At 40.9% G+C, this 11,593-nt stretch overlaps 1 protein-coding gene across 1 annotated transcript in view; it reads right to left on the bottom strand.

The window, feature by feature from the left end:
* Positions 1-2,050: 2,050 nt before the first annotated feature.
* dnajc6 (DnaJ (Hsp40) homolog, subfamily C, member 6) overlaps positions 2,051-11,593 on the bottom strand; it is a 43,581-nt gene continuing 34,038 nt past the window's right edge. The window contains exons 13-19 of the mRNA XM_008296216.1: positions 10,254-10,397; positions 9,435-9,536; positions 9,206-9,340; positions 8,782-9,123; positions 8,147-8,295; positions 7,573-7,749; positions 2,051-3,029 (exon numbers count right to left, since the gene is read on the bottom strand). Of these exons, the coding sequence (XP_008294438.1) occupies positions 2,928-3,029; positions 7,573-7,749; positions 8,147-8,295; positions 8,782-9,123; positions 9,206-9,340; positions 9,435-9,536; positions 10,254-10,397 (1,151 nt within the window). The 3' untranslated portion in view covers positions 2,051-2,927. The remainder of the gene's footprint in view (positions 3,030-7,572; positions 7,750-8,146; positions 8,296-8,781; positions 9,124-9,205; positions 9,341-9,434; positions 9,537-10,253; positions 10,398-11,593) is intronic.

Below are 11,593 nucleotides of genomic sequence, written 5' to 3'. Positions count from 1 at the left end.
CTCGATTCCTGATGTGTATCTACGGTAGGTGGCGGAGATTCAAATGAGAACATTTATCTTGACACTGTATGTTTTGCCCGTAATATAACTGTACTGTAACTTAAACATGGTTTTTAAGGATATTTACTTGTCACGAGGTGGTTGTAGATTGCTGTAGTAGTACTTTTACATACGTAAATGGTCCGAGATCCCATCTTTCCACCAATAAGCCCAATGTATTAAACTTCAGAGGTCAGTGGTATAAGTTGTGTGCTGCCTCCCTCTAGTGGTTGAGAGGAGAAACACCAAGAGACTCACAAAATCTGAGGAACAACCACTCCAGTCTCTGTTTACTGTTTATTGTTGTGCACTGCACTTGATCCTTATGTACATCCCGTAACGGTAAACAGAACCGAAAAAAAGAAACACATGAACAGATTTTGTACACAATTTAGTAATACTTGAACAGCAGACAGGCAAACACATAACATACAGTACTCCGTATCCAAACCTGATCACTTCCATACATACCACAACTTCAAACAACACACATCCATTAACTACAATATAGAGGTTAGCTTTTTTTAACATAGCCGCAAGGTTGCAGATTCAGTCAGCGAGGGAGCTTATGAGGGGTTACTTCTTCACACGTAGGTCCTCGGTGTAAATAGAGCATAGACACATGATACTACACACTTCTCGTATCTCGTAAGTCACCGGGAGGAGGGGGGGAAAATAAAAAGCAGTAGTCCCAAGATTCAGTGTTTTCAGCCTGAGACCCCAGTGTCTTGTTCAGGGACCCACTTCAGTCAAAACTTCCTCCTGTTTTGTGATGCATTCGGGGTCCAGAAGCACTTTTACAGCAGTCACACACTCTTTTCTCACGCTGGTCAGAGTTCAGTCCTTAATGCAGATGAACAAACTGGAAACCCTGCGGGGCGAATGCAGTCCAGTGAAGAGAAAAAAAGAGCAGTATGATGCCAAATAGAAAGTAAAAGAATCATCCTTCATTTTACCGTTCAAATGAGAGAGAGAGAGCGAGCATGGATGCTATGCAAAAACAGTTTGTGCACATGCGAAGGCAAATAATCTGCTCAGTTTGTGTGTATTAAATGATGTTTAAGCAGAATAAAACAGGTTTATCGGGGCCGCTACAAGATCTTATTAGCATCCTGTGAAAACCTCAAACCCCTAAAAACAAATTGATGATTATTTTTATAGATATACTTTTGGTTTTTGCATATGTTTGTCATTTTCCTCAGGACTTTATCCTGGGATAAGGTTATTAAATACTTTTTACACAAGGAAACAGTTCACGAGTAAGTTTCCCTTAAAAGAGATCATCATACTTAGGAAGAATCACACCACATGAATGAAACTACACGAAGAGAGGTTTAAGTTCACATCTGTCGGGTTAGATTCAAACCGTTACGAACAGCACCTGCAGCACGTACAGCTCTTGGAAAAACTCTGTGCTGCATCTTACTGCTGATATGAAGTGGTGCCTGGATTACATGTCCAAAAGCTGCATGCTGATTATAAATAAAAAAAAAATGTCAGTGCAGTGACAGGAATGTCTCACAGAAGTAAACAATATAAATCAAGTAATCAAAAGGTTGCGAATCAATGTGTGGATGAAACCGTTGTGATATCAGCACATGTGCATGGGATCAGTAGAATCAGCAAAGATATGAAAGAGTCAGATGTGTGAAATCAACCCAAATTTCTTATTGCATTGTCGGGACTTTATGCGCATTAGTGTCATTTAGAAAATATATTACAGGCTATGAGGGTTAAACATAATGGCCCCAAAATCCTGAACCTTTTCTCGCCAACATTTCGTTAAACCCAAAACGCAGTAGATCCGAAACTAAAAAAAAAAAACAAGCTAATAAATAAATAACTTCCCTTCAAAAGCTGCACCGAATAAAGTTGTGCTTTCACCGAGCTCCCCTGCAGAAATACTTTGTTACCGTACGAGCGAGTATGCATGAGGCCTCGAGGTGCTCCATGTAAGGAACTGTACATGTGCTAATCCTAAAATATACAATCCTCAGTTCAAACGCGGAAACACACAAGGCTTGATTATATCAGACACACAGAGAATTAGGGACCATCCTATAGAACAACACCGTTTTGTTTCATCCGTCACATGAATATTGAGTCGGGAAATTAAATTTTGTTGTTTTTTTAAACTATTATTGCAAAATCTAATTCAGTTCTCCATTTTCGGTTATCTTCAACAGACTACATTCTAATGGATACGAGAGCCAACTGGACGAAACAACTGCACGTTCTAAATAAGTTCATTTGTACCCTAAACAGCCTATTTTGGATGGAATACAGGCTGGGCTCGTCAGGATACAGTAACTTGATGCAGCTGTTGTAATTCTCATCACAAGGAACATTCAACTGTATTGAAAAACTTCTGATATGACAGAACGGATCGTGGATTCAATTCTCACACGGTGCAAAGCAAAATCTCCTCCGAAAATGGCTTAAATGCTGTTCGACGCTTGCTGTGCCTTCCAGACTACTCGTGCTCAGTTTACTCCCTGATGTGTTGTTGGGTTTTTTTTTCTCTTCTTTTGTTCCGTCTGCTCAGAACCAAACTGTTTCCCAGGACATCCTGACTTTGACTGGTTTGGAGCTAAGAACTCTCGACTAGGAAGGACAGAGTTGCACCACATACATACGATAGGTACATTAGAGCTACAGGGAGTCGTTTGTTCTGCGACGCTGTTAAGTCTGGACACGGTTCTGGAGTGTTTCACCATCACTGATGTCGCCTGTGTTTGTGGCGGGGGGGGGGGAGAGAAGCTCGAGTCGAAGCACAGGTATAAAGGCAGATGTTGTGGGATGCGGCTGCAAGTACGCTGAACCAGAGGTGGTGGGATTAGATGACGGGATCAGCGGGGACGTCCTCTCCTCGCTCAACCTCCTCTTGTTTAATAGAGAGGTTTTTGTCCTTGGCTTTCAAATTCTGACCAGGCGTCATTGAGTTCCATGAAAATCATCTTGGCATATTGTTCATATGGTTGTCCCGTCGCCTGTGAAGGGAAAGAGAGAGAAAGAAAGAGAAATCACTTTCAGACACCTCTGGCATATGCAAATTAGCAGGGCAGTGTTGTGCAGCCAGGAATTGTAACAAGTCAGATCATGTCCTTGAATCAAACAGCAAATGCAACAACAGCATATCTCCTCTTGGGCAATTCAGTGAAACATGTTGCCACATAATGTCAAGCGGGTGACACCTGCACCTGGAGAGAAATAAATACTCACAAAGGGTGTGGTCACAACCTTCGACAGAACAACTCATACAAACATTCCCACAATTGGATCCTCCAAGGAAATCACAGGAAATTAAAACTGCAAAACACCCAAAATGCTCACAACAAAAAAAAAATTCTGTGTCTCCAGACGTTGTTCTTGACTCATGTAATTGGCTTATTTATATCATTTTTAATTTATTGTGTCTCCTCTTTCCTTTAACCTTTTTTTTTTGTACTTGCACTTTGTGTCAAAAATGAATTTCACTTATTTTGCTAGGACTGAAAATTGAGTGCTTTAAATTTGTCGCTCTGTATTCCCTCGTCTCAGTCCTACTCTCAAAATGTCATAATGAGGACACTTAACTGTTAATATAGAACACGCACATGGCTACAGATGTCTCCAAATTCCATATTGCTCATTCCTCAATAGCTCCCTCGTGTCTTGAGAATGAGTGCGAGACACCTGTAGGACAGTCAGACTGCATTCATACATTTAAATGGGATCCTAACAAACCAATATTGAACTCTAGATTCTGCCCCTCAGCAGTGCAAAGGCTGCCTTCTTCTCTCCTAGATGGCTTTTAGTGAGCGTGAGGGAGCTCTGCATATCCCTGTCTTCCAGTGGATTACAAGGCAGAAACACTCTCTTCAGTTTCAGATAGCTCAGTTATTTAAAATACACTCGATTCCCTTCTTCTTTTTTATGCAGCTTATCTGTCTAATATAATAGAAGTTACAGCTAATGAAACAGGAAAAAAGCTCTCAGTCTTATCTCCGGTGAACACCCCTCTGCTAAATGACTGACTTCACAAAAACAGAGCAGCTTTGGACTTTCTTTTCTCTGAGTCAGTCACTGGCTCTGAATGTTGCACCTCAGTGCCTGAACATAATGCAGTTGATTATATAATTAATCCCCTAATCGTACTGTTAATTCACAGAGTAATAGTTTTGTATTTGATTGGTGGAGGCCTACTTTTGGACCGCTGAGTTGTCACATTGTTGAAGTGCTAATTATTTTCACTGTATTCTTGTCTGTCGTTATGTCGAGTGTGAAACGTTTCTATTCCAACATTAGTTAAAGAGCCCACATCATGCATACATGTTCACATTTCTGATTTTATTGTTGCAGTCTACTATAGTATGTTTGCCTCAATCTTCCAAAACATTTTTTTTTCTCATACTGTACTTTGCTGCAGAAGCTCTTCTCAGCCTCCGTCTGAATGCTCCACTTTAGCTCCTGTCTCTTTAACTCTTTATAGGGAAGTCACTGAAGTACATGGACATTTAAAATTTCAACCCTGGTGTGTCATTGGTGGATATAAGAGAACTTATTTTGACTTTTTAAAAAAAAGTTTCAGGTTTAGGCAGCAAATTAAAGTCGAAGCAGTTACCATATGTGATTCCTTGCCCACCTAAATAAAATAAAATAATAATAAGTGGATAAATTATTGTAAAAAAAATACACGTATAAAGTTTGTTTTAAAATCACCAGTCAGACTTGGGGAACCTTTTATATCACTCGCGACTGGTCAGAGGCCTGACCTTCGTTGATTGGCTGAAGGAAGTCACGTGACTCTGCCCCCCACATCATTTTTAATGCTACTAAGTTACCATATATGGTTACTTGCCCGATAAAGGGTCAAGGCCTCTCTACTGAAAAGGCCAATCTGCTCTGATTGGTCAGCTGGCTCGGAGAAAGTGATACTACTGGCTACGTAGCGTTAACTCAGATCTCTGAAAGTAGCAGCTAGGCAGGAATGATGCAAATGTGTTACCTGGTGACATAGAAAAGTAACAGAAGAAAAGTCATAAGGAGCAGTGTCTTTGTTGTTGGACTTAGAGTTGTGTAGTTTTGCAGACCTTTTGCATGCACAATAAAGCTGTAACGTACTAAAGGAAAGAAAAAAAGCCCCAAATGCATAATATGGGCTCTTTAAAAAGAAGAAGAAGAAGACGCTTTGTTGTCATTGTACAAAAAATACAACAAAATTTCGTTTGGCATCATCTTTGTAGCAGCTAATATGGTCACAGTTCTAAGGGAGAAAAAAAACAAAACGTAAAAGGTGATATAAATAATAAGATAGCAATAAAATAAATATTATATAATATGTAAATAAATATAAAATGATAATATGTAAATAAATATAATTTATTGAACCAAAACAAGAGATTTGCTGTACTTTATGTACTTTTTTTATTTGTTGCTAATGTTTATGTTTTTGTCGGACTAGGAAAGACCTTTAAATTGTATTTTCTGCAACTTTGGATCCCTGTAGTTGAGCGATGTCTCATTGTTTTGTATTTTTTGTACTGTGTCCATGCTTTTCTCACACCTCAATGGCTCAGTTTGAAAACTTCTTGACTAAACACGATGACACTGTCCATCACATCTGATCAAATTACACTCTCATATTTGTCTCTACAAACAAACTGTCTGTTAATGCTTGTTTGCTGTGCTCCAGTATTCTTTTTTAACTCTGTCTCACAGGAAAATCTGAACATTTCACTCTGTCCACCGGCTAGACCTCTGTCTGTCATGTGGGGCTGGAAAGGTAGCACATGGTGGGTTTATAAAGGGTTATTTTATCTAAAAACAGCTGCTTGCTGTGGCTCTAAAAGCTGAATAGAGTGAGAGTGGACCACAAAAAAAAAAGTTGCACTAAACTAAAAGGGGTGAAACATTCTGTAGAGCAAGCAGGTGACGATGATGACGACGATGATGATGATGTTTGTCAGTATGACCAACTACTGTAATCAACATGTAGCCATTTCAGCCATCATTATAAAATAAAAAATACTATTTTTGGTAATCAGATTTTGATTTTCGTTGCTATTTTACATTGCAGTAGTGCCTAAATCAATATCATGTGCTGCAAAGATGGAACAAAAAGAGGTGGAAGATGTAGATTGTGTTTGTTTTAATAAACCAAGTTCAGTTTTCAAGTTTGAAGCTTATGTTTGCTGAGTCAACTGACTTTAGTAGCTTTTCAGTCTGAACGTCCTGTTATGACGACCGTTGTATTGGACTATTGATTCTGTGATCTGTGCCAGATGAGTTACCACGAATTTGTTCTGTACCTGCACTGAGATCAGCTGTAGAGCCAGAGAAGCTGTGCATTCTCTCATACAGACAAAGATGAAGATCCTTGGTGTTTCAACACACAGAAGCCCCAAACTTTTGGCAGATTTTATAAAGGCATGTTATTTTATTTTATTTTAAATCACCATTTATCATAGAGAGACACTGTAAAAACCAGAGGAATGATAGATTTTTACCTTTTTAATGGTGTGGTAAAGATAACCAGATTAGCTTTAGATCGCCTAAAATCACTTTGTTCTACATGTCTCATTGAAAAAACTGCTAAAAAATAAACCGTTTGTAGCGACCAGATTCATTCATAACTAACCAGCTGACTAACATCTGCAACCATGGAGCCTTTACTGACTCAGCTGTGATCAATGTGACAAAAATTCAGAGACTTTTCAGCTGAACTGGGCTGAACTGCAGGCTGTGTTCACACAGAACAGAGAGGAGACAGGGTATGGAAAGAAATTACAAATATAATCAGTAAAATATCTATTGTATGTACAGTCACCATTTTTTCCACTTTTGGTAACACCTGTAAAATGTTCAACTTGTTGATTCCATGTTCTTTCAATTACAAAATAAAACAACAACAAAAACCCCACATCCATCCATCCATCCATTGTCTATACACCGCTTAATCCTCACTAGGGTCGTGGGGGGGGGCTGGAGTCTATCCCAGCCGACTTAGGATGAAGGCAGGGGACACCCTGGACAGGTCACCAGTCTATCACAGGGCTACACTTAGAGACAGAAAAACCAAGCACACTCACATTCACACCTACGGACAATTTAGAATCACCAATTAACCTCAACATGTTTTTGGACTGTGGGAGTGAAGCTGGAGAACCCTGTGAGAACCCACACTGCACGGGGAGAACATGGAGACTCCATGCAGAAAGATCCCGGGTGTCCTCACTGGGATGCAAACTGGTGACCTTCTTGCTGCAAAGCAACGGTGCTAACCACCGAGCCACCTTGCAGCCCTAAATAAACAAATAATCCAAGAATTTCAACTTTCATTTTTTTGGTATTTTCTGTTCTTATAATTCATGGTATTGTAACTCAGTATTGCTGCGTGGAAGTACTTTTGAATTCTCTCTCCTTCGTGGTCATTGTTTCCACAGAGAAAAATCAACTTACAGTGAGTAAAAATGCGACAGGAACAAATAAAGAAATGCACAAAAAAGTGCTTAGAGTTCAGATCTACGTTCATCAAGTCATTATCTGTCTCACCTTGTCTGGGTGAACGACCAGGACTGCTTTGCGGTAGACCTTCTTGACCTGTTCTGGAGTAACCAGGTCAGCCATGCCCACAGGCTTCCAGCGCGTCTCTCCCTCCCACAGCACCGTGTGCATGGTGGACAGCAGGGCACGGATGTTACGCTCCTTCCCCTCGATCCAGTCCAGAATCTGGGACACAGAGGGGGAGGCAGAGATGGGGAGCCATTAGCCAGTGAGGACCAGATTTGAAACAATTATTAACATAAATGCTTTCAGTCGTTTTGGCTCTGGTGAAATGCCTTTTAAAGCAGCAATTAGATGAACCGAAGTTTGGTCATGGGAGACCTACATTGGTCGCTTCATTAATTCTGGAATACACAGGCAGGCTTTAACAGCCAAAGGTTTTTGAGTACACGATCCTACTTTTGGGAATCACTGAACTGCTTCTGTTGAGCCACGCTGGACAAACACAGATGACAACCACACGCAGACATGCTACCAAACCCTGATTGTACCCAGACGTGGGGATGCAAAAGTCACGAGGCAACAACACACACATTATTTTATTCAGAAAATCAGTCCCTGCCTTTATTTTCTCAGGGTCCATCTCTTTGGCCAGCTCCTCCTTCCTCATCTCTGCTATAGTCCTGGGTCCTTTCTTCTCTTTGGTCCCTGCAAAGCCCTGACCAGACAGCAGGTCGTCAAAGTTGGCATCTGAGGCTTTAGGCTTGGGACCTGGCAGAGAGGCACACAAATGCAAAGACGGAAAACATATTTTGTTTTTCAGTCGCTCAGTCACTTATCATTATACAGTCAGATGCAATGTACTGAGAACAAGTGACAGATCGGTTCCCACTGATGAATGAACGTGCCAGCAGCATTAGAATGTTAATGTATTAAAAATTGAGTCATCCAAGTGTTACATCTCTGCTCCGTCTCTCTAAATGCTTGGAAAAGAAAGAATCCCACTACAATAACAAACCAAAACCTCCACCTAACTCCAGCAGAACCTTCTGTCACATTTTCTTTCCATCTTTTAAATAATAGAAATTTGGGATTTTGTTGGAGAAAATGTGCATTTAAGTCTTTTAAATGAATCCTGTTGCTTTAGTGTTGCCTACAATTGCATCAAATACATCACAACTGAACAAATTCACAAACCAACCACAACATTTGCAGTGCAATAATCAACCTCGGTCTTTTTCCACATCTTGTGCTCACCCATTCCAGCCTGCGGTTTGACCCCCGCGCTGGGCGAGCCTCCCCCCATCGCAGAGAAGCTGACGTTGTAGTTGGGTCGGTTTTGGGGCGATGTGTGAGGCATGGGGGCGTGGCTGGGGCTGGGCTTTGGCTGCGGAGGGGGACCCTGCCCTTGGGGTTGCCACCCTCCGGCCCCGCCAGCAGCTCCGGGCTGCCACGAGGGGAAGCCGGCTCCCGCGTGCTGCTGCCACCCTCCTCCCGCGTGCTGCGGAGACGGTGGAGGCCGCGATGGGGAGCCCATCGGAGGGAAGGAGGGAGTTGTTCCAGTAGGTGTGGTCGGTTTGCTGGAGAAGCCAGAACCTCCTGATGAAAACAACAGCAATTATGGTGTAAGAGGTGATGGAAAAAATGGCAAAGACTTAGGAAAACTGAGTCAGTGTCTGACCTCCAAGGCTTCCCCCGAGGTTGCCAATGTCAGCGAACGGATCCAGGGTGTTTGGCTTGGTTTGGTGTGTTGGAGTGCTGTGGACTGAGCCTGTGGGGCTGGTAGTGGCCGACCGACTGCCCATACCGAAGCCTCCTCCTAAACGAACCAACACATGGTAGTAAAGGTCACACTGAAGTACTAGATGAACGTTTTTGCGTATTCACTGTATATGAGTCTGTGTTGGCACCTGTGCTTGTGGTAGCAGGTCTGTTCCAGTCCCATCCTCCCATGGCGTTCTGCTGCTGAATGTTGACGGTTGGAGTGGTGGGCGGGACGGGGGAACTCCGACCTGTCCCAAGCGCATAAAGGTTGGTCACAGATGGAGCACACAGGGAATGTGAGCCGAGTCACATGAACCCACACAGCCAGAGACAAAGCAGTAAGAGCGGGGTCGAGCTTTTGGAGGATCAAATTGTCCGTTCTTGAAGCTAAAGTTAGAGCTAATATTGTCACCTAAAAGGAGTGCACGGTCATCCAAAACCTCCTCTGAAGCCATGCAGTTTCTTTTTACAAGCAACACTGTCAGTTTGGTTAGGTATATGTCAACAATATAAATTGAGTGGAAGTAGAAGAATTGCTTTGCTCTGTTTGAAGTTAAATATTGGCTGCAAACGGTGAAAATGTTAGATATGGAATGACTTGTGCTGGGGTTGAAATATCAAGCTAGTCTTTATGCAGGAGTGACCAGATGGGCTGCAAATATTTGACATACATCATGCAGACTTGCACATTGCAAAACATACATTACAGCAGCAACATATAAAAAAGAGCTAATGTTTAAGTAAACAACTTGTGAAGCAAAAAAAATATAAAAAATGTGGTTCAGGTGCCGGTTTCAACAAGAGCACAGATGCAACGAGACAAACGCGGTGTATGGCTACGTGTTAAGGCAAATGCTATAAGACATGCCTTACCCTGATTTGGGTCAGACTGTTGAAATGCGTTTATTACATCCAAAAAGGTGCTGTGAGACAAAGTGCAGCAGAGCGGCAGAAGCATGCCTTACCAAGGCTTGTGGGCTGCAGGGTGGGTGACGGTGAGCGAGCAGCATGCAGGAAAGGATCTGACTGCCCCACGTTACCTGGTCCGAGGAAAGAACCCATCATGTCCTGAGGCTTAGGCATGGGCCCCGCACCGAAGGGATCGAATGCTGAGCAGGGAGAGAAAAAAAAAAGATCCACAAGTGTTATTGTCTTGTACTGCAGGATTACATGACGCAATTTTTTGTTATTTAATTTACCACTTTGACATTACAAAATATGTACTGTCATTGGATTTTTTTTTTTACAATAAATCTGCACAATGTTTAACATTTTTACATAAGCCATTTTTCCATGTGCCAAAAAGAAAACTACTGCACTGAGATAATGCTAAAAGATTGTAATGTCAAGCATTTTTATTTCACAAGTTGCCTTTATACAGTAATTTGCAGGGATTGTGTCACAATATTTTACTGCAAAATCTCCAAATCACTATGAATCCTTTCAACAGGTAATATTAGTAGGAAAATAATGCACAAACAACTATACCAATAACATCCGGAGTTTATACGTTTGTACATTTTCTAGATTGTGACTGTTGTGAAGAACAGGCTCAGTGTTGTAGTTGCAGCTAAATGTGCATCGACTAAAACTGTCGTACTTCTCTTGGAACAATACCAACACATTCTGTGAATGATGGGAATTTTGTACTTTAAAAATTCTGTGCAATATCGATTTTTCTACATATACTAGAATATATGCATTATATATATGTATTATATATCACTAGTTTTCTACTTGCATACAATCTGCATACAATATTAATACTGTCAGTATTTCTATTCATCAAAAAAAAACAACTCGTAATTATGTTTTTTTTTTTTAGAACTATTACTTTTGTATGCGTTAGTCTGTTTTTATTTTTGAATTTTTCCCCACTGTGGGATTGATGAAGGCTTATCTTATCCTATCTTACTTAATACTGACGGAAATTTACTTACGCAATCTCTAATTGTACCTTGTATATCTTGAATTAATTGAAGAATAAATAATAATAAATAATAAACTGAAGAAATCAGTTTACGCTGAAGAGAGTCAGGTTTTTTTTGTAAACTCTTGTCAAAAAAGTAAAATTAAATTGACCATGGTTCAATGTTGAAAAGCAATAAAAGGGGAAAACTTCCAATAGGCGTAAATACTCTTCATATGCACCGTATATGATCAAGTTCAGGTATGAGCGCTTTCACTTTCACCTGCAGAACAACAGTTTGAGTAAAATTGTGAACTCCTTTGTTTTGCATGTGATATTTACAGTGATGTTAGAATGATCTGTTAGTCTCATCAGTTACTTTATATCAATCGATTT

This window comes from Stegastes partitus, unplaced genomic scaffold (assembly GCF_000690725.1).
Source record: "Stegastes partitus isolate 25-593 unplaced genomic scaffold, Stegastes_partitus-1.0.2 Scaffold1111, whole genome shotgun sequence".
Lineage (NCBI taxonomy): Eukaryota > Metazoa > Chordata > Actinopteri > Pomacentridae > Stegastes > Stegastes partitus.
The sequence above is the reverse complement of the archived record's forward strand: the minus strand, read 5'-3'. Positions and strand labels throughout refer to the sequence as shown.